Source organism: Scedosporium apiospermum (genome assembly GCF_000732125.1).
Source record: "Scedosporium apiospermum strain IHEM 14462 chromosome Unknown SEQ_SAPIO_0110, whole genome shotgun sequence".
Taxonomy (NCBI): domain Eukaryota; kingdom Fungi; phylum Ascomycota; class Sordariomycetes; order Microascales; family Microascaceae; genus Scedosporium; species Scedosporium apiospermum.
In genome coordinates this window covers 2,082,049-2,104,060 of record NW_015971811.1, presented here as the reverse complement: position 1 = coordinate 2,104,060, position 22,012 = coordinate 2,082,049, and the positions used below count along the sequence as shown (strand labels likewise).

The following is a 22,012-nucleotide window of genomic DNA, read 5'->3' as shown; positions in this document are numbered from 1 at the left end:
GCGTTGTGGCATTTGTGTCTTTTATTGAACTCGTCTGCGACGAGGTAATAGCATAGCTGAGCTGGGAGTTGGTCTTGTCTGCTCTATAGTTTGTATTTTTTGGCGAGGGCATTTCTGGAGAGGCATTCGGAGGATGCTCCGCAAAATTGGTACATTAATGAAGCATTGACAAGCTTGTAACTGAGTCGAGAAATGAGCATTGTTGCCGATAATGTGGGATTGAAGTGAGAATGGATTGACTCCAAGTATTATTTAGGGGTTTCATCTATCGATATGCGTCGTTCTTTGTCTCATATCTACAGTCTTTACAATCAAGCAATGGTGCGCCAGCCAGTTCCCTTGAAGTGTAAAACACTTCCCATCCCGTCATCGATAGCCATGAAAGAAGAAGAAAGAACGCCGGTTAAGACCAAGCCAGGAACATAATGAATAACGTCAAAAAAGGAATAAACCACGATCATCGACCGCCACCCTCTCTCCTTTCTTCAAATCCCGCCGCCGCTGCGATCAACAGTGACGTGGAAATTCGGCCTCGCGGGGGCCTGGGCCAGGGCGAGCTCGTTGCGGCGGGTCGCGGAGGAGATTCGGTACCGGAATGCGAGGACGGCGGTGGCTGTTGCGGTTGCGGATGTGGCGAGGAGGAGGGTGCGGCGGCGGCTGCTGGAGGATGGTATTGATCCTTTTGCTTAGTTCTTGGAGAGTTTCGTTGTATTGAGAGGAGAGGGGAGTGAGGTAGTAAGGCTTGGAGTTTACCTGATGGGGAGGAGGGCCATGATGGAGCTCATGGTGGGATGTAAAGTATGTGATACAAGAGGGAGATGAAGCGAGCTCTCGGTGTGCGGCTATCGATAAGGTGCCGCTGAGCTTGAGAGAACGTGGAGAGATGTCGTCTGCTTGTATTGGCGACCAGGGTCTTGGCTGAGGGATCTAGTCTCGCAGTTTATCTCGTCTCTTTGGATTTTATATCAGGGTAATCCCGTACAGGTGAAGCAAGGGAGTAGGAAAGAGGAGTCAAGACTACGCTATATAATAGGTACAGGCAGGCGAGAGGGAGGCAACGAATATAAAAGGTAAATCGATGTGCTTGCATGGAGCATTCTCTCCTCTCCTCTCCTCTCCAGTCCTGTACTGTCCTGTCCGGGCTTGTCTTAGATCTCCCAACAAAAGCAATCCTCAGCTGGGCGAACCCGAAAAGGGAAAGTCTCACACGAGCTGCTCCGGGTACTCCGTATCATGCACGGAGTACGGGGGAAACGGGCAATCATTGGTTTGAAGAAGACGGGGGACCAGACGATATTTTCGACGTGTCGAATGGTAGGGGTTCTTTGAGTACCCGGATATTGGAGTGTTACGAAGTACATTTAATGGGGGATCTGACGGGATTCGTCCGTTGATTGACGGATCCTGATCGTTTCAACAATGAACTCTCGGTTCATCAACCAGGACACAGTGGCGACAGTTGCCCGGAATACGGCCTTAGCTAGCACTGGTACGCTGCGGAGGGTTTGGACGGATGCGGGGTGGAATCGGGTGCAGACATTGATCTGGACGCAGTGCTATGTAGAGCAGTACCGTGCAGCGATGCCCCACCACTATCAGCGTGATGCAGAACTGGCCGGATCTAAGGAACGGGCAGGACGCCATCATTGATGCCAACATTGAACTAGGCTAGGGATGAAGTGGAAGCTGATTGCTGGGCTTCTGTCGCTGAGACCCCCACACGCTTATACCTGACATTGGCGGAGTTCACGAGGTGCCCGAGTCGTTTCGCGACATGTCTTCTCTAGATGAAGTGAAGCGTCGAGCTTTACATGTAGCTCGACCTGGTCTCCTTTCAATGCCGTCGTTCTATTGTATTACACCAGGAAGGACCTTCACCCCGCATTTCCACTATCCCGATTCCCCCTGTCGTGATAAGAAAACCGCGCTGAGAGGGCTCGGTAATCGACGAAGCTAGAATACGGATTGATAGTATCATGCAAGGATAAATGATATTTCTCGGCGCCGAAACAGATATCCAATACCATCCTCCTTGCTGCCAAGGACAGTAATGATATCTCGGCTCGCTGCGCCTGGTTGAAATCTTTCTTCCCTTTCCTTCTCTTGAACCGCCGCTAAGCCCCGTGGTCTTCCTCTGTCATATGCAACAATATGCTGTAATCTCCAATATGTACTCACTCAACGTAATCTAGGCCCTCGTTGTCCATTGCTGCGACTCCCCATCTATCCCATGGCGTTCTATAATCCAACATTTGGAAATCATTCACATAACCCAAGCCTCCTCCATCATCACGAAAAAGAAACAAGACGGAAAAAAAATCCTTCAGGCCCCCATATCCCTCAACACCTTCTTATACTCCTCCACCTCCCTCACCATATCCTCCAACGACCTCCCCTGCCTCAAAGCATCCTCAATCCTCGCAAACCCACCCCCCGCAACCGGCCTCTCTCTCCCCTCCAACGCAACCCGATCCCACAGAGCCCCGCCAATATTCCCCTCCTCGGCAGCCATCCGCTCATACAGCGCGTCGCCCTCGCCCGAGGGATCCTTGGCCGACACGTCGCGTATCCTCGGGATGACGTGCACGTGGACGTGCGGCACCGTCTGGCCCGCCTCCGAACCGTCCTGCAAGGCGATGTTGAACGACCCTTCCTCGGGCGGCGCGGGGATGGTCGCGCCCGTCGACGTGGGTGTGGGGCGGAAGTAGTACCGCGCCAGGAGGCGCTGGACTAGCTGTACGGTGGTGAAGAGGTCGGTGATTTCGGGCGTGGTGAGGTCGGTTAGGCGTTTGTGGCGTGTTAGGGGGCAGACGAGGACGTGACCTGGTAGGAGGGGCTTGAGGTTTACGAGGGCGAAGGAGTGGGGCGTTGTTAGGAAGACCTGTAGATTTGGGGGAACGTAGTCGGTTAGCTTTCCGGAGTTCTTCTCGTATGGTAGGTAGTATAGCAGATTGGGAGAGGCAGAAGAGGGAATCAACTTGCTTGTCGGGTCACCTCGAAGGGGCCGAAGTGGATCTGGGCCGATGTCGAGGTCGACATGTTGCGATGGAATAGTTTCAGAGGACCAAGTACTCGCCCGCAAGCCCTTCCCCCAGCATGCATCGTATCTCGGTCAGAGTCGGAGTTGGTATTAAAAAGAAAGAAAGAAGAGAAAACCAAGAGGTACGGTTTTCGGGCCCTTGTCGTCGTCCTCTTTCCGAGGGTCCCCACTCTTACTGTAGTCAAGGCGGAATCTATAAAAATTGCCGCTGGGCTGGGTGCCGAAAGAGAGAAGAGCTGGCCTCAAACTCGGGACGAGGGGGACAGACACAAGAAATATTATCGAACGAGATAAAAGCGTGTCGTCCTCGTCAAGGGTTTCCGCGAAGGGGAGCTCGGGGGCGGTTCGACCCTCAGTCGATGTGTGGGTGGCGCGAAAGATCAATTGATGTGAAGCTTGGCGAATGGGATTGACAAAGATTGAAGAGGAATTGCTAAGCAATTGCAATAACCTCTCAATTGATGGAGAACAGCATTCGACACGGCAATTAGAACCTCCCGCGCCCATAACCCCGCGCCCGGACCCGCTGTAACTCTGCCAAACTAATTGTAGCCGTGATTGAAGGAACATTAAAACGTCGTGTTTAAATGAGATCAACACCTCTTCATAAAAACATATTCATATATCGAATCGTGAACTAGGGGATTACTGGAGTATCAATTCACCAAAATCACTCTCGTATAGAAACGTAGGAAATTCTGTAAACAAAAACGAAAGACACGGCCTGGTTCTAGCTCACTCCTGGGATACCATCACGTTGAGATAAATCATGATGTGAAGACATGTCCTAACCCCCCGGACCCTCTATGTTCCAGCTCTAACCCTTGGCTATGGAAAACACCCTGGAGGCGAGCCACTAATGCGCTCTAGAATGTACATATAAGTAGGAGAATAACGAGAGAAAAGGAATGGCTTCCTCAGATGAGAAGCTCTTCCTCCAACGCCGAGTCCGACGTAGTTGGCCGAGGTGCTGGAGACGGCGGAAGTGCATCGTCCCTCACGTAGACTAATAGAGACCACACATGGTTAGCAAATAACAACTCTCAAATCTAAAAAAGACATCCAAGGGTTCCTCCTTACTATGAGGTTTGACGATCAGACTCGCCGCCAGCGAAACGCTAAAGAGAGCCGCCAACAGGATAAAAATGGCCTGAGGGTATGTGTCGAGAGTCGCATGGTACAGTCCGTTGAATGCGAGTGGCGCCGCCACCCTAGCTAATCCGTGCAAGAGTCCAACGGCGCCGAGAAGCTGTCCGACCTTTTCCGGCGGTACATGCTTCGTAATCGCCGCTTGAATCGTCGCGCTACCGAGACCGCCGAAAGCTGTGACTATACCACTGAGAACAAAGAGAGGCTCGGTGCTCGCGAAGAAGTAACCCGTGGCACCAAGGACATCGGAGATTAGTGCCGTCCTGATGAGCCAGATGTCCAACTCATCGCAGCCCTTGTTGGTTTCAACAACCCGACCGGGGAAGAGGCGTCGCCGGCGGGCGGCCGGGCGAGTTCGGAAGATGTAATTGATGAGAGGGAGAATCGCCATGAGAACAAAGGCTCGCACAGTAGACACAAGCGACACGAATTGAGAGCTCCTGTAATTGTCCCACTTGAACACGTACTCGCTGTACAGGATAATGACCGTCCCTGCGCCCATGGCGGCTCCGAGGAGGACCATGTCCACGAGAGCCAGTGAAATAATGTTGCGGCGGAACCGCGACGTCGCACTGGGATGCTTGTTGTACAGTATCCTAAGTGGCGCAAACGGATTTCGATGACGTAGTGAGCTCAGCCAGCTATTGTCCTCCCCTCGCGCCTCGAGTTCCTTCGAGTACTTCTCTCGACTGAGAAGCTGTCGCCTCTTCGATACAGATTCTGGAAGGACGAATAAAACGAACAAGACGAAGAAAACGTGGCAGCCGAGAGCCACGTAGAATATAGAGACAAGCTCGTTTCCGGTATGTTTGATAAATTTGGCCGACAGGATTGGGCCAAGCGCAAGACCAGTGAAGAGGCAGGCGTGTAGATATCCGATAGCCACACTTCTCTTCGAAGGCGGAGTGCAGTCGCTGGCGTATGACTGGCCAAGGATAGTCCCTGCAGTGAACGAGCCGGTGAGTCCATCAAAGACCGATCCGAGTATTATCCACCTATAGTCAACAACGTCCGGGAATTTCGCCGCAACAATTGTAATAATCTCGCCAATGATGCCTCCACAAGACGAGAGAGCCAGCCACTTGGCTCGGCCATACCTGTCGGACAAATGCCCGAGTTTGGGCGCCGAAATAGCACTCAGCAACCCGACCGCAAGGTTCATCACCAGCGTCATCTTCGTGGCGGTCTTCTGGACTGGTGAGATCTGGCATTCTTCGTTATTCCCACCAAGAATTACGGGTGGGAAAACCAGGCCAGGGTTTTTGGAGGTCTGGTCGGCGAAGTATTCTCGGCAAATCAAGCTGATGATTCTATATTGGTCGAGTGAAGCCATGGGTTAGCGCACCGGCGTCGCATAGCGCGTGCGTAGCAGAACCACGGGGAGGAAAGGAAAGAGATTAAGTTTCGCCCGAAACCCTTACAAATTGAGCTTTGGTACTATGATACCGCCAAAGGCAAGTGTATAAAGGAAGAAAGGCCCGACCAGCCAGTAAACCTGAATCACCATGCTGGTTAGAATACAATCCAATCCACTTGGACAAGAAGTCCTCCCGAGCATGTCTTCATTATCTTTGGCGTCCCGGGAAACATACAGAGGGCTTGCGCCACCACGGATGGCCATCGAAGTCCTCCGCTCCCGCCCAGGTATACCTAGGTCCAACACTCGTGGCATTGCTGGTCGCGCCATCTAACAGTCGTGTCGTCTCGGTTACATCGTTTCCAATGTTGTTCGGATTAGGCCCGCGACCATCGCGCTCAGCGCCGGTTGAGAGACCGCCCATGGCTCTTGGGTCTGGGCCGGTTCAACAAACCGGAGACCTGATGCGCGTGTGGTTCAGAGGCCGGGATGCAAGTTGCGATCCGGCCGAAGCAGACGGGTTAGTTGGCTTTTGACTTGTAGTAAGCTTTTAAAATAGAATTGTCGAGCTGTATTCCAATCTTAGGAGCTCGCCGGTGCCGGAGGTATCAAACAAAATCGGAGGGTTGGCGAGCGATACGGACCGATCAAGACCAGAAGTTAGGAGTGGGTCGAAGACAATGGGAGGGTGCTGGTCGCACTCTTATATGGGATCGTGCCCGAATGCATTGATGGTTCGGACTTAAACCAGAGGCCGGCGGATAAACCCCAGCGGTCTCATGCAGGTGCAAGAATTAATACGTGGTGAGACAGGATTGAAGGTCCTGGCGGAATTCCGGTTGGGTTGGTGGGATTGGGTTGTTTTAAAGACCAGGGCCAACCCGGATAGTATTTGTCGGGTCCGATGTGAGTTAACTCAATCCTTGTTACTTCGTATTTCGTCCTCCGTCATACAGGGCCCAGCTCTGGATGATAGTCAGGGGATGCAAATGCGCACAACACACAACACGGCGAGTTCACCAAGTATGAATGGTTCGTAGCTTTCTGGAGAGGTTGGAAGAAGAGGGGCTGCCAACAAGACAGCTTCGGCAGGTGGTAGTTTTGGATCAGTGAGTTTCTTTTGCCCGAATTGGAATTGGTTGGCTCAACTTGGTTGATTACGAGAGAAACGTCTCCGATGAGGTTTTGAAACTTCTCATCTTTGCAGTTGATGACGTGCCCCTGGGACCTTCCTGATCTTGGGAACCAATTACAGCAGTACTTTATTCTGTAGCCTAATGTTATCGCTCGCAGAAGAGCATCGATAGCATGCCACGATACCATGCGACGATACCATGCGAAGCCATTGATGCTGTCCCAAGATTCGTTGGAAGTGCTGCCCAATTCAGCTTCGATCTTGTCGCTGACACTGACACTTCATGATTTGATTTCTAAGCACTTAGCACAGGAACTGGCCCAGCTCCAATCGGGCTTAGTGAACCTTGATCTACACTCTTGTACTTTTGTACCGCTGGGGACCGGTATGAGTACCTTACCCCAGGGTTGAGCTCTTATCAAGAATAACTCAGATCAGAATATTTGTGGAGACCAAGCAACACTGCATTGTGGATGCCATCCATGCATCGGCCTTGTTGGGAACTCATCAACGATTCGGCATTCATTGAGATTAAGGAACGTATCGGGGATTGGCGGGGGAATCATGAATTTGATCATGGATCAATCAATTCACGTCCTTCGTATCACTAATCAGAATAAACGCGTGATCTTCTCGATGTCGGTGTGTCCAGATAGATGCGGGTCTATTGTCAAGGCACCCAGGCTCACCGAAAACGCTGAGTCAGCAATGCTGCAGCATCAATCCAAATATTTTCTTTAGCAGGCACGAACATGCAATTATGTAGCCTCGAACGCATCATCGCCGCCACCCCCTACACGGCACCACGACATTTCCTTCCCCCACGCTTCCATCGTCCCCAACTAGCCAGCAAAAATGCCAGTCGTAAAGGGAGGCGTGTGGACCAACATCGAGGATGAAATCCTCAAGGCCTCCGTGTCTAAATATGGCCTGAACCAGTGGGCTCGCGTGTCCTCGCTGCTAGCCCGCAAAACACCCAAGCAATGCAAGGCGCGCTGGAACGAATGGCTGGACCCGAGCATCAAGAAGATCGAATGGAGCCGCGAAGAAGATGAGAAACTCCTACACGTCGCCAAGCTTATGCCCACGCAATGGAAGACGATAGCCCAGATTGTCGGTCGAACCGCGAACCAATGTCTCGAGCGATACCAGAAACTCCTCGACGAGGCCGAAGCGCGTGAAGGCCTTAGCCTCACGGGAGCCGACGCGGAGACGAGAGCGCCCACCGCCGAAGATGTGCGAAAGCTTCGTCCCGGCGAGCTCGATCCCGATCCGGAGACGAGGCCGGCGCGACCCGATACCATCGATCTCGACGAGGATGAGAAGGAAATGCTGAGTGAGGCCCGAGCGCGTCTCGCCAACACGCAGGGAAAGAAGGCGAAGAGAAAGGCGCGAGAAAGGCAGCAGGAAGAGTCGCGCCGTTTGGCTGCTCTCCAGAAACGGAGGGAGCTCAAGGCGGCCGGCATCAACGTCAAGGTCACTACCAAGAAGAAGGGCCAGATGGACTATAATGCCGATATCCCGTTTGAGAAGAAGCCGGCGCCCGGATTCTACGATACCAGTGAGGAGATGGCTAAAAACGAGCATCAGCGCACACATTTCGATCCGCGCAAGGTACAACTTGCAGCGAAGAGGAAGGGTGAAGGGGACGAAAACGCCGACAGGAAACGACGCAAGGACGACAAAGATGCGCCGTCGGCGTCAATTCAGGCCGCCATCAAGGCGGGCCAAATGCAGAGGATTCGAGAGGCGGAGCAGAGCAGCAAACGGCGGGCTCTCGTCCTACCGGCTCCCCAAGTCAGCGATGGAGAGCTTGAAGAGATTGTCAAGATGGGTGTCATGGGAGAGAGGGCCAGTACGACGGCGCGGGAAAGTGAGAATACGGCGACTCGTGGACTTATCAGCGACTATTCTACCCTCAATACCAACGCGCCTATTCGAACGCCGATGGCGCCTCCCCAGGAGGATCACATTACCAACGAAATTCGGAATATCCGCGCACTGACGCAGACCCAATCCTCCCTCCTAGGCGGTGAGAACACCCCCCTCCACGAAGGCTCAGCCTCCACTGGCTTCGACGGTATCGCTCCCCGGAAGCAAGTCGTTGCTACACCGAATCCCCTAGCGACCCCTCTACGCGCTGCCCAAAACGGTGTTGGTGCTACCCCCTTGCGACCTGGGCAAACACCGATGCGCACCCCACGCGATAGCTTTGCTTTGAACGCCGAGGATGGAGTGTCGCTGGCATCGGCTACGCCTCGAGATATCAAGACGCACAACCTGGCTATGCGGCAGCAGCTTCGGAAAGGGCTCTCCTCGCTTCCAAAGCCCAAGGATACCGAGTGGGAGCTAGAACTCCCCGAGGAGAAGGAAGAGGTCTTTGACGACGAGGGTGCCCGGGAAACAGACGCCGCAGAGAGAGACCGCAGGGAGCGGGAGATTCGGGAGGCTCGCGAGGCGCTAGAGCGGAGGAGGCGGACGCAGGTCATGCAGAAGAATCTCCCCAGGCCTACCTATATCAACATCTCCGAGCTGCTTGCGAACGTGGATCTAGACTCGGAGTCCCCCGAGGCTTTGATAGCGAAAGAAGCGGCTGCCCTGATGGCCAATGACGCCATCAAATATCCCGTGGACGGAATCAAAGTCGCCGGGAAGGCGCCGACACTACAGACACTCAGTGATGATGCCCTGGCAGAGGCCGGTCTCCAAATCATGCTCGAGACGAAACCGATCCCGAGTCTACAGGTTATCCAGGATACCTTTGACTCGCGGAACAAAAATGCCATCCTTCTAGGCCTGGGCTGCTACGACGATGACGAAGAAGAAGAGAAGGTGGCAGCCGTTACCAGTGCCTTTGATGTAAGCTTTTCTCCCTCGACTTATTTTTTTTTATAAAAAAAAATATATATTCCCGTGATGTAACTAACCATCGCCACCTCATCAGGACATTCAAAACGAGATCCAAGAGACCGCCCAACGCAACGCCAAGATCGAGAAGAAGCTCGCCCTCCACCTCGGCGGCTACCAGAAGCGCCAAAAGGCGCTGCGCGAACGCATCGTAACCGCCGCGCGGGACCTCGCCAAGGCCGAGAACGCCCTCGGCGCGTTCAAGACGCTCGCCGTGTCGGAGGAGGTGACCATCGCGCGGAGGCTGGAGGCGCTGAGGGAGGAGGTCGGGTTCGTTAGTCGGAGGGAGAGGGAGGCGCAGGAGGAGTATAGGAGGTTGAAGGATGAGTTGGATGGGTTGGCGGCGGTGACGAATGGGGTTTATTGAGTGTTTTTGGAAAGTCCCGTCATGTGGTTTGGTGAAGAACATGGTGGGGGTAGTTTGTGAGAAGATACATAATGGGTCCTTTGTAAACTGTATTCCCTGGGCTGGGTTCATGGGCATTGATAAGAGACAACAATAACACAAAGCATATGGTATGGAACACTCACGTCTGATCATACAAGTGAGCATTAACATAGTAGGCCATGCCTGAGCCCCGGGGGGGAGCCCACCTGGGATGCTACATCATAGCCATACTGTCTACAGAGTTGGATATGAGCGTTCAATCAATATATTGATCATTAATCTTTCTTGGATACTTGCGGTTGGCTTGCTCCCTCAACATCCCTCTTCCATTCTCAGTCCATAATTTCAAATGACTCCTCTATGTCTCGACATAAATGATGTCGAGCGGGAGAGAAAAAAAAAAAAAAAAAAAGACAAACAACGCCATAATAGGTGCATTTCCGGATCCGTGTACTCCCGTTTTGCCTATGCCTACCCTCTGCGTAATGATTTCATAGCTGCCAAACTCCAGCGTCGCAGCCTTTCTTCATTCCTTGGAAACAGATGCCGAATTTTTCTTTCCCACGATCCCTTTGCGCCATGACAAGGAAGCTCATCAAGCCATGTTATATATTAAGATTTGCTCTCTTGCCCTTCACTTGCCAGAACCGCCGCAGCTAAGATGCCGGCACCCGTAATTCCTCCACAATGGCAAGGTTTCAACTCCACCTCGACGGGGATCTGGGGTCCAAACTCCTCGGAAACGATCTGGCTCAGAAGCTTCTCGTAATCGTAGAGGTAGTTTTGAAAGTTCACGATGCAGCCACCCGTATAGCCGACGCCTAACTTCTTCACGCCATTCCGTGGAGGGGAGGCGCTCTTGACGTCGGGCACAGGCGGGACCTCGCCGGCGACTCTGAGAAGGGAAATCGTGGCCGCCGCGAGAATCGATGCGGCTCGGTGTTGAATTCCCTGGGCGATCTGGTATAAAGCCTCGACATGCGACTCGTTCCACCGGAAGTGGGAGGGCCCCGTTGCCGTGGGGAACGCATTCTCTAGCTTCTCCAGAAAGCGAGGGTTCGGAGGACCGAAGTAACTAAGGAACGTCGTGGACATGGCATATCTCTCAAGCAGAGCGCTCGGTAGCAGTGCAGGGGCGATTCCGAGTTCTGTGGTTAGATAGTCGAGAAAGATGATGCGTCCCAGCTCGCCAAGGTATCGTCCGGACGTGACGTATTCCAGAGGCTGAAAGCCGGGACTCTCGCCTGCGCGATCGAGCTCTTCATCCCATTTTGTGATTAGTCCTAGCTCTCTCAGTGGAACAGCAGTCCCGTTTATCGTCCATTCTGTGTTGACGGCGATTCTATTATGCTTGGGTCCCGAGCTGATCTCGGAGCCGAAGGAGACGGAGCTGATCTTATTAGCCATTATTTCCAACGGTAAGGTAACTGTCGCGTTACAGCCGGTGCCGACTATGAGACCCATCGCGGGTACTCGGTTCTCGGTTTCGCCATACTGATAGATGAAAGAGACGAGGGTTGCCACGGAGTCGTTGGCAATGGCTGCGATGCGGATCGAGGGAGTTCTGGTGTTCGGTGTTTCTCGTAACCTTGTAACAGCTGAGAGCCTAGGTCGGTGCCTTCGTCTAGTTTAAATCCCTTCCCCATCGACATTAAAATTGCCTCCGAGAGTGATCGCTGTAGCATGGGAAAGCTGAAAGTGACGCCCATGGGGAGTACCTCGTCCGGGCTGAGGCCCCATTTCAAACGCCCATCGTTCACCACCGCAGCAATGGTTTTCCCTACCCAGTCGAAAAGGGCAGTTGGGTTCTTGTGTTTCAGTTGCTCACCGATGGGACATGACCTCTCCAAAAGGACATCGACGGTTGGTGGTTTGGAGTCATCCTCGTGGAGAAGTCTCACAAACCCAACACGGAGATTGGTGCCACCACTACATTCGGTTGTTAGTCCATGTCCTCGCCTTTCAAGCAAGTAGACCATAGGGTAAAGCCTGGCGGCTTGTAGGTTGAGCCTGAGTTTAAACAGGTATGCTTTGCATCAAGTTGTACAGGTTGTAAGAGCAGGTATTGGATAACTTACATGTCAATGGCCAATTGCCTAGGAGGTAAGAGAATAGGATCAGTTAGCACATGTGAGCCAATCCAAGATGAGCTCAACTTGCCCCTCACTGATGTGACCTGAGAGGGGGCAAAGGAGCGAGACAATGAAGAGCAACAGTAGCGTTGCATCTCCATATGCATTCATTGCGATGGTGGGGGAATGGGGAAAGAGTGGCTGGCGAGCACTTACCTGTTTAGGCAGCCCTCCTGTTTGCTAAAGTCTCCAATGGGCCGGAGCAGGGACGTCAAAATAGGTGTTGGGAGGAATTGATTCTGAGAATTTGCGGCCAAGTGCCTAAAGGTGGCTTCGAACCTTCGAGTGAGGTCAAGCAGCTTTTTGGAGTCGACATGAAAGGCAGAGAGATATTGGGCGAGCGGGGTCGGCAGAGTCCTCGCCTCAGTCACGACTACCGACAGGGATTTGGCGACCGTCATGGTGGCGAAGGAACCACGAGCGATGAGGGTGACGTTGTCCACCGAGATTATTCAGGAGCGTAGGATGGACAGCAGGTGGCTTCTCTCGTCGTGGGAGAGGCGAGGGTAGTGGCGACCTGGGCCTTTGGATGTTGGAAGGTGAGAAGGCGAAGTTCAGTGGGAGATGTAAGGCGGTCTGAAGCTTGAGGTAGGTAGAGGTAGGTAGGGCTGTGGGTAGAAGCTGAGAAGGGTGTGTAAATATTTATATGGCTCAATGTTCCCTCGAGATAGTGAGAGTGGATATGATCAAAGCAGTGAATGTATAAGAGGCAGTGTTGGGACGTTGGGTCAAATCGTCAAAGGTATCGATCAATCGGACAACATTGAAGTGATCAATTGGGAGTGTGGAGGGAGTGTGGGGTGTCAAGAGCTCAGGGGAGGGTGTATACGAAGCAGAAACATCGAAAGGAGCCGAGTCTGTTGAGAGGTGGGCCTTCTTCGTTAAGAGCAACTAGCGTAGAGAGTGACAGCGGCGGGAACTAGAGGGAAGGATCAATGGATGATGCCTCCACCTGCCAATTCATCTGGTCAAACCGAGCTGACGTTTCGTTGGTACCGGGGGAGAGCTAGAGGTGTGGATGAAATTGCAATCGTGATTCACGGCAACAATCAACAGCCATAGATTGTGGGGGGTTTGGACGACAACTGTACACGACAACATTCGACAACTTTGAACTACTTCGTACTGCCGATTTGACAACGGAGCATTCTCAGAGCTCCACAAAACATGTAAAATATCAGCTAGGTTGGGGGGAGATGCGATCGGCCTAATGCATGCAAGTAATCAATTGATGGCCTCGTACCTGCAAAAGTCTTAAATTTTCCTGCAGTCGAGTCTAATGATATAGACTCGAGATGGGACTAGTGACAAGAACCGATCCCTCGATGTTTCCTATTTTGGGATGCGACGTTGACGAGGCGAGGCGAGGCGAGGCGAGGCAAGACTGTAAATAGGTGGGCGGGCTGGGTATCATTGATATCAATGGCATAACTCATTGATATAATTGTAGGCGGGGCGCGGGACGTTGCGTGGGAACAATCGCCCACGGCGCCTGGCTTTGCTGCTTCAATTAGATCAATTGATTGATCCCAAGATCGATGATAATCCAATGTTAGTTTGTGGAACACCGAACACTTTTGAATGCGGAACTGAGGGAGTCGGTCCAATGTTGGTGCCAGGGGAAGCCAGCTGGCCAGCCAGCCAGGCCAAGACAGCACAGCACGGTAACACCGAAGATTAGTGGTTGCCCAGCCATCCTCTGGCCTCCAGGCGGTAGCGCCGAAGGCACACCGGAGTGAGACTGGGGATTTGATGCTACTAAACAGAGCCGAATTGTGGTGCGGGACGAAGTGCCACGCAAATGAGTCCAGCGGTGATTGCCCTGGCTCGAGGCTATCTTTCTCGGGGATAATATGTCAAGTACACAGAGATGGCGTCAAGTCAGATGGCAATGTTAATGGCCGGCCAAGCCTATTGAGGCATGAAGGGTAAATCTACAAAGACCCAAGGTCTCTACTCCTCGTTCTTCCAGAAACGAAAAATGGATATGGCTGCCACTTCATCATTCTTTATCTAACGCTTAGGCTCGGATCTCAGACGACCCAAATCTAGGAGGCCTTTCCCGTCTGCTTTGAGGTCTCTCGTTGGGCTTTATTTGCTTAAGCCAAGGTCAGGGGTGTTCAAGAAGGAGTACCTGTCGAAATCCACTAACATTTGATGAATCGGCGAGGGACGCGGCGGAATGTATCCATGTCCGCCACGCCACTCTCTCAAGACACTGAGTAAGCTTCTTGTCCGAGCTCCTTCAGCGGCTTTCTAAAGTTAAGAGGGCCCAAGCTAAGACAAGCTGCCGAAAGCAACATCATGTAAATAATGTAGGCCCGAGAATCGCAACAGTAAACCTGGCGCGTGAGATATCACGGAGGTAAATTGCGCCGAGGTACGGAGTAGATGTCTACGAAGTTAGGGTACGCAGTCACCCTGGATTGGTTCGAGTCGATTAAACTTCGTAACTCTCACTCTCACTTCGTATGGGGGATCCGGCACGTCAACACTGCCCTTCCTGACGAAATTATCCTCGAGGGGTCCTCTGTGTTTCTAGTCTTCTCTGACGCCCATGTGATGTGCTCTTGTGCTTCAGGCAGCTGCTTCCTGATGCGTAGTTCCTCGATTGTTTTGTTTTGTCGTCCATGTCCTTGGGGGAGTAGAATGTTGTACTTAGTTTGAACCAGATATTAATTATACGTGAAGTTGTATGGGGATGTGGCCTGTCTGGTACAAGTCTTGAGGCACATATGAAGTACATACATACGCATATTGATAGTTAGTGACGTTTACCCACTTTGCGAAGCTCGTCCTATGGAAGCTCCAAAGCAATCAATCAATCAGTCGGTTGACACCTCAAATAAGCTAGCCCGCTTTAACACTTTAACCACTACCCACCAGAAATCCCTCCACGTTTGATTAGCACCCGACTTGAAGTTAACCTCATCATCACCCACTTCAACCGCCACCGCTTTACTGCTGTATTGACGGCAGCCTCGCCCAGAACATGCCTCCGAACGAGAAGCATTTGCTACCTACAGCATCTCCGCCCACGTCACCGATGGTCCGATCCCGCGCCGCGAGACACCTGCTCGCGCTTTCCGCCATCCTCCTAGTCGCCTGGTATTCTCTGTGGCACTGGGACTATCTCGCTCGCCCATCCAGCCCCGACGCTCCCCCGAAAAGCAGCCAACATGGCGGCGACGATGCTTCTGCGCGCCTCGAGAGCGCGCTAGTACCTTTCGAGGCTCATGTCATGAGCAAATGTCCAGATGCGAGGGTTAGATGCTTTCCCACCACCACAGCCGCGCCTTCGCAGCTACTGTCACTGCCAGCCTCCTTTTCACCCGTCGGCCGACTTCGGGCTAACGTAAACGTGATGCACAGGACTGTCTGAGAGAGATGGTTTTGCCGGCAATGCAGAGAGTGCACGACAAAGTCAACTTCACCCTCTCATTTATCGGAACGTAAGTGGACCCGGTGTCTTTCACGATTGCGTGTCAGGAACCTCGACTAATCGGACCTTTCTCGGACCCTCTAGACCTACCGACAACGACGGTGTAGCTTGCCTACATGGCCCCCAGGAGTGTAAGACCCCCGGTGAACCACGGCGATCTCGATCTCTCTTTTCTTTTTTTATCGCTGTCGCTACGAAACGCCACCAGCTAACACCCGAATCTACACAGGCATGGGAAACATCCTCGAGCTCTGCGCCTTTGAGCTATACCCCGACCCTAAGATCTCCCTGGGCTTTACCATGTGCATCTCGCGAGACTACACCCACATACCCGAGCGAACTCTTATTCAGGACTGCGCTCTCGAGCACGCCATCGATTTCAAGGCTTTGAACGAGTGTGCGTCCGGCGACGACGGCGCCCATGGCGTTGATTTGCTGCGCAAGAGCGTAATACGATCCAAGGAGGTAAGCGAATCGCGATAACCCCACTGGGAATGATTCTGCAGAAAGGAGGGCATCTCGCATCGGCAGCGCCACCACCACCAGGAGGAGATCGTATTTTTGCTAACTGCTCTTTGCTTTTTTCAACCCCAAAATTAGGCCGGTGTCACCAAGAGCTGTACCGTGCGACTCAACGAGGAAATCTATTGCGTCCGAGACGGCGGCAAATGGGGTCCCTGCCCAGGCTCCCCCGACGTCGACAAGCTCGTCAACTCTATCGAGGATCTATACCAGTCTTCGTCTTCTTCTGCTTGAGCGGCCCAAACACCTGCTCCCACAGCTCGCTCGCCTCTCCCACCGTATAACTCATAGCGACAGAGTCCATCCCAGCCTCCTCGTCGTCCGCACCCATGACCTTGAGCGTCTCGATGATGCTCTCCAGCCCCACCGCCTTCCCCGTCGCCTGTGTGGCTCCAGCCTCGAGCGCCACGTGTACGATGTGGATATGGAAATGGTAATAGGTCGGCTGATAGTGGACGTATAGCTTCAGCTGATCCGCGTCGATGGAAGGATACGTTTTCACCGTCGCCGCCACCACTTTCTCCTTCATGTGCTCCAGCCAGGGGATGTGCTTCTTCCTTAGGTCCCTCAGGCTCCAGATGTCGCGACGCTCCACCAGCGCCAGCAAGTGCAGTGCCTCGAGCGTCTTGCGGTCCCAGTTCAGGTCCGGCAAGAGTAGGAAACCCTCGTCGCCGGCTTTGCCTAATTCCGTCCTGTATATAACGTCCTCGACCTCTTTGCGTCCCTCGATAATGTTGTAAGCCCAGTTTAGTCGACCCTGTTCGCGCTTGCTCTGCATGTATGGTCTCACGTGGTCCCTGTAGATCTCGGGCGTTTCGGTGACGAAGCGCACGCCTTGTTTGCTGTACTTTTTGATGTGCGCCTCCGTGCAGGGGTAGATGAGGTTAAGCTTCATGTCGGCAAAGAAGCTCCCCGAGTCTTGCGGCTTTGCTGTGAGGCCGGCGCCGTTGGCGGCCATGTACCAGTGGTAAATGTCATTAGCTCCTAGGTTAGCCAGGCGAGCTAGCGTTCCGGGAACGGAGCCGAGATACTCTTCGTCCGTTGGCCACGGTGCCCTCTCGAGGATGAGGAGGGCGGGCTGCGAGTCGATTTCGCCAAGGAGAGAGATTCTTCTTCCAGCCTGGTCTATTTATCGTTGAGAAGGAGTGAGGAGTTTGCTTATGTTAGTTTAGGGTCTCCTTATTTATTATTATTTATTATGAGCTTTTTTTTTTTTTTTTTTTTTTCCTTCTCGGAACATGTTCTTGGTTTTGTGAAAAGGGTCTTGGGAAGTGGAAAACAAGGGTTGGGAAGCAAGAACCTTGGTTGAGTGCCCTGACGAGCTTGAATTTGGGAATGAGCGCCTCTGCGGCGGCTTTGCTCTCGACCATCTTGCTCGATTCAAACTTGTTCTCTCTTCTGAATGGTCACCGTGTTATGATAATATTGGAATAGGTTATTGAAAGAGGCTTGTGCAAGGCTGAAGACAAGTCGGCCTGGGTGATCCAAGAGAGCACAGGCAGTTGGACATTGTTTTAATGGCGGGGTTGTGGGGGAGGAGGGGCTAAGATAAGGCGCGTTCTCCGGAGGCTTCGTTTCATCTACCCAACTTAGAGACAATTGAAGCATTGATCGAAGGATAGCAAGCCCTCCATGATTTACAAAGTACGTTGCAGCAATCACTAAACCTGCGCAAGAGCACGTTTAATCTTGACGAGAGAAGAGAAAACAGAAGTTCTTTTTTGTATATCTAGCTATGGAGATACATATATGGCGCTGAAACCGTCCAGCAAATGCACAATGTTGCCCAAGTTCATTGCAATCATATCCAGTCATTAAATACCTTAGAGAAAAACGAGAAATTAAAGCTCAAAGCGGAACTAGGAAATCGAGATGTTTTGGGGGGCGATACGATAAGGTCCTCCCGGTTTTGCATCGCGTATCTCCTGAGCAATCTCGTCCATTTCCTGGCTCGTCGGACTCGATGCTACTCCGATCGCGATCGGTTGCAAATACGAATCCAACCACAGAAGAAAAGTGGCGGATGAGAAGAGTGTCCACCAGGAAAGGAGCTAGGATATCGTCTCCGCCCCGAGATACACCGAGAGAGTTATCCAACAGCAAAAATGGAAAGGCAGACCAGGAAAGTAGCGAAGGATGAGAACCAGAAGCCAGCAAGAGGAAATGTGGAGTATAATGGCAATACCCAAAACATACCATATTTGCAGTATATAGCTGGACGACAGAAAAAGGGGTAAGGCAAAAGCAGTTGAGAGAGAGCGCACCGAGGCAAAAACCAACAACAGAGCAGAAGGCGACTTTCCCAACTCCGACTCAAGATCAGACAATGCCATCCCGCTACCAAATTCGCAAAACTGTTCGGATTTTCTTTTTTCCTTTATCGTGAAGAGAGTCGATTTGCTTTACCCGCCCAATCCAAAAATTTTCATCATGATGTTTTGAAAGTCCAAGTGACTGGCAGCAGCGAAGTAGGAAACAATTAAGCAAAAATAAGAAAAGAAAAAAAAACATGTTGGTCTCTCGCTATGCAATGTCCCGTCCAATGTGTAAACCCCCCGCCTGTTTAGAAAATAGAGTTGGATTCGCGTAGATATAGAGACCCAAAAGTGGGTGATCAATCTTTGACATGTTGCCAAGTACGATCGCCAGTAAATGTGCTAGGCTGTGACGAAGTCGTGTAGGTATGAGGTTCCCAAGGTATTAGGGCGAGACGGATGATGGCGATAGATCAATGCCACGGGGCACGATCAGGGCTTTGGGAGTATTACTCAAGAAAACGGAAGATGTATTATCCGTTCATGAGCTGCCTAAGCCGATGGAGCCGCGGGCGTGGAAGCCACCACCTTGGGATCGACTTCCAAGGCGCCAGTGTCTCCAACGAGTGGAGAATCGGCAACGATCTTGGCATCCATATCTCCTAGGGCCTCATCATCGTCGTCGGCTTCGAGTGCACCCGATTCCATTGCCTTTGCAACGGCGGCTGCGACTCTCGGAGGTGGTCGCCTGGCTTCTCGAGCATCTTTTACGACGCCCGTGTCTTTCATCGAGCTGAGATCGCGTCTCACCGCAGGTGGACGATGTGTCCTGAACTTGGGAGTTTCAGGTGTCTCCTTGGCCAGCTCCGGTTCTTCACGCAATATCCTCTCCATCTCCTTGTCGGCCAACTCTTTGGTTTCGCCCAGTCGTCTGGAAATATTGCCAATCTCCTCGTTGCAGTCACCGTCGCGAAGGAACTGGTGGGCTGCCCTCTCAGACATGCTCTGGACGTATTCGAGGCCCTTGTCGAGTTTGTCGTAGAAATCGTTGGCGTCACCGCCGGCCCCCCTCATGCCCCTACGGGCAAGAGCAGGAGACAGAGCGGACGAACGCGCAGCACTGAGATATCGGATGGATGGCAGCGGTCGTGGCGGGGCATTCGGGTCGTCTTCATCGTCATCGTCATCATCCTGGTTGTCCAACTCGGCTAACCGTTTAATTTGTGCGACTTTGGCAGCCATCTTGGCCTTACGCATCAGATTCCGGGAGGCGGAAACAAATTTGACGAGCTCTTCGAAGAAGCTCTCGACGTAGCTGTCGTAATACACGATGATCATACTTCGGGACCGGTAAGCTGCAGGGTTGCCCTCGACGGAGACGATAGATTGTGATCGATGACGCTTTCGAACCTGGGCTCTGGCATGGGCCTGGGCTACTGCCATGGCGCGCTTAGTCTGCTGTTTGAGCTCGGTCGACGTCACCGCGGGATCGGCAGGGGATGTAGGGGTTGCCGGCTGAGGGGCCTGCTCCGAGTTGTCTTGGTTGGGCTCGTCAGGCCCCGGACTGGGATGTGCCACTTCGCCATCCTCCTTTCGCAAAAGCGACTCATTCGAGCCTCGGTTTCTGATAGACCGGGCACTCTTCTCAGCCTCACCAAGAGCCGCTAACTCAACCTGACGCTGCTCAATCTGACCACTTAATTCACCTAATCTCTGTAACCAATCCGGCACATTCGAGGAAATATTCTTCAACGCGTCCATGGCCATGACGCGATGATCGTCTGGGGGGAGAGGGGAAGGAATCTTGGAAATTCGTCAAGGGGACGTTAGGCTGGATGACCTAACGTTCAATGCAACGAGTACAGATCCGCTGAGAAAGTCGGCTGTTCTCAATTCAGCGATATCCTACGCCCGGGAAAATAAGAACGGCTGCCTATGATCGTCCTTTGCCTGGAGTATGCTTCGAGAGTGGGGCGCGGAGGAGGAATGGGTGAGTGGCGATAGTTGCCGCTATAGGAAAAGCATTGCGGTGTTCGATTGCAGTGGAGTGATTAAAAGCCGTAGGGATTATCGATACTGGACAAGACGATTCTGCGGTGAATAACTCGATCTTGCGGCCTCGGATGAAAAGTAGAAGAGAGGTTTGCGAGGTTTGGGAGCCGGTTGTCGTGAAGACCTGTTTGGTCGTTGAGGGTCACGGAGAATCTAGGCTGTCGAATTATCCGAGATCAACGGAGTCCGCGGACCTCGGCGAGATCGGTCGTGATGGTACTAACCAGGCAAGTCGTGATTCAACACGATCCTCCTATCCTCGAGTCGTGTGCAAAAACAATAAACACGTCGTCGGGATGGGTTGCCCAAAGACGTTGCGTTGTTTGCAAGGTGGACGGTTGGAAGACAATGGAAGGAGAGGACTGAAATATAGAGAATGAGACTAGTGCGAGGGAAGGTTGATTTAACCCTGCTTCAGTTTTTAAAGAAGGATCATCAGCTAGACGAAGGGGGGAAGGGTCGGGGCCACGGGAGAGGGGAGATGGGGGGAACGGACAATAGCAATTGGCAAGGACAATGACAATGGACCACATTGAACACGCTGGAGGGTTGTATCGTGAAGTACAGTACGAAGTACCTCGTACCCTCCAACTTGTACCCTCGTACCCTATCCCGTCTGCTAAGTACTGTTGTACTGTTGTACTGTTGTACTTTTGTACTTCGTACTCGAGAACTCCGCGCGATCACCCCCAACGAAGTACAAAGGTAGTGAGGTACAATTTGTATCGCAAGGGGAAAACGTGGGTGGGTGGGGACCCCGAAGGCGGGCAACGAATATAGGGCATCAATTCTCATGCTCATTCTCCATTTCCATTCATCCATGGGCCATAACTACGACATCGTACGTACGAAGTATGGATCGAGCGTTCATCTAGGCTAGGATTTCCTCCATGTCCTTGATAACCTAATCGGGATAGGGACATTAGATGCTCACTACAGGGTACATAGTCTTAAGTTTTATTATGTTGCCGCTTTTCCCCATTTTGTGTTCAGAGGAAGATAATATACAATCACTTCAATTGTGGGTGAGCACTCCGTTTATTTCTCTTCATAGCTTATTGCGTCCCGCCTGTTTTAACGGGGGGATTATTGGTACGGAATCCGTGCTCCCTCACATCAGGGTCGAGACCACAACCGCCTGACTGCCACCCAAGTACGTACCTCGTACGTCCAAAATCCCCCTCCAACAGGCTTCTCATGAGTACTTCGTTCTGGCATGGGACCCCAGCATTTCCCATGTTGCACACTGCCAGGCGTTGCAGTGGCAGTTTGCAGACACTAGACCCTAGCCGCCAGACTTGGGGTACACTGGAAGAGTTGTCGACCTGACCAGCCAAGCACGAACGAAGTACGAAATACAGTTCACCATTATCACAAAGTATACATTGATGACGTTCGCGAAGTGCACAATGTCACCCGCTTCCTTCCGTCTCTGCATTTGAGAAAGAGGCGTGACCGCGATCGGGACACGAAGCAGTTCTCATCAGCGTTGCTCGATATTAACACCGAAATGGATAGAGTGTTCCCAAGCAGTATCACACCCTGTAAGTTGTCTACAACGAAACGGACTGATGTCTTTAAGAATCACGAGCGTGTTTGCCAGTACGCCAGCCTCGTCGAGTCTCTTCCAATC

The 22,012-nt window shown here is 52.3% G+C and overlaps 7 protein-coding genes and 1 pseudogene across 7 annotated transcripts; 2 read left to right on the top strand and 6 right to left on the bottom strand.

The window, feature by feature from the left end:
• Positions 1-485: 485 nt before the first annotated feature.
• Positions 486-785, bottom strand: SAPIO_CDS7510 (uncharacterized protein; the record flags this gene model as incomplete). Its single annotated transcript, XM_016789359.1, has 2 exons — positions 486-660; positions 754-785. The coding sequence occupies 2 exons, from the start codon at positions 783-785 to the stop codon at positions 486-488; spliced, it is 207 nt and encodes a 68-aa protein (XP_016641186.1).
• Positions 786-2,323: 1,538 nt separating this feature from the next.
• On the bottom strand, positions 2,324-3,039 carry SAPIO_CDS7509 (uncharacterized protein; the record flags this gene model as incomplete). The annotated part of the gene is made up of 2 exons (XM_016789358.1): positions 2,324-2,881; positions 2,995-3,039. 2 exons carry the CDS (start codon positions 3,037-3,039, stop codon positions 2,324-2,326), a joined length of 603 nt encoding a protein of 200 aa, XP_016641185.1.
• Positions 3,040-3,957: 918 nt separating this feature from the next.
• On the bottom strand, positions 3,958-5,970 carry SAPIO_CDS7508 (uncharacterized protein; the record flags this gene model as incomplete). The annotated part of the gene is made up of 4 exons (XM_016789357.1): positions 3,958-4,046; positions 4,121-5,499; positions 5,611-5,684; positions 5,782-5,970. 4 exons carry the CDS (start codon positions 5,968-5,970, stop codon positions 3,958-3,960), a joined length of 1,731 nt encoding a protein of 576 aa, XP_016641184.1.
• Positions 5,971-7,536: 1,566 nt separating this feature from the next.
• SAPIO_CDS7507 (Pre-mRNA-splicing factor cef-1) lies at positions 7,537-9,955 on the top strand (the record flags this gene model as incomplete). Its single annotated transcript, XM_016789356.1, has 2 exons — positions 7,537-9,540; positions 9,626-9,955. The coding sequence occupies 2 exons, from the start codon at positions 7,537-7,539 to the stop codon at positions 9,953-9,955; spliced, it is 2,334 nt and encodes a 777-aa protein (XP_016641183.1).
• A 633-nt stretch (positions 9,956-10,588) lies between these two features.
• On the bottom strand, positions 10,589-12,509 carry SAPIO_CDS7506 (uncharacterized protein; the record flags this gene model as incomplete). Its single annotated transcript, XM_016789355.1, has 3 exons — positions 10,589-11,540; positions 12,055-12,072; positions 12,265-12,509. 3 exons carry the CDS (start codon positions 12,507-12,509, stop codon positions 10,589-10,591), a joined length of 1,215 nt encoding a protein of 404 aa, XP_016641182.1.
• A 2,645-nt stretch (positions 12,510-15,154) lies between these two features.
• SAPIO_CDS7505 (uncharacterized protein) lies at positions 15,155-16,033 on the top strand (the record flags this gene model as incomplete). The annotated part of the gene is made up of 4 exons (XM_016789354.1): positions 15,155-15,373; positions 15,481-15,560; positions 15,635-15,681; positions 15,780-16,033. 4 exons carry the CDS (start codon positions 15,155-15,157, stop codon positions 16,031-16,033), a joined length of 600 nt encoding a protein of 199 aa, XP_016641181.1.
• Positions 16,034-16,265: 232 nt separating this feature from the next.
• On the bottom strand, positions 16,266-17,442 carry SAPIO_CDS7504 (Uncharacterized protein; the record flags this gene model as incomplete). The annotated part of the gene is made up of 2 exons (XM_016789353.1): positions 16,266-17,197; positions 17,373-17,442. The coding sequence occupies 2 exons, from the start codon at positions 17,440-17,442 to the stop codon at positions 16,266-16,268; spliced, it is 1,002 nt and encodes a 333-aa protein (XP_016641180.1).
• A 1,437-nt stretch (positions 17,443-18,879) lies between these two features.
• Positions 18,880-20,088, bottom strand: SAPIO_CDS7503 (annotated as a pseudogene; the record flags this gene model as incomplete).
• Positions 20,089-22,012: the final 1,924 nt, after the last annotated feature.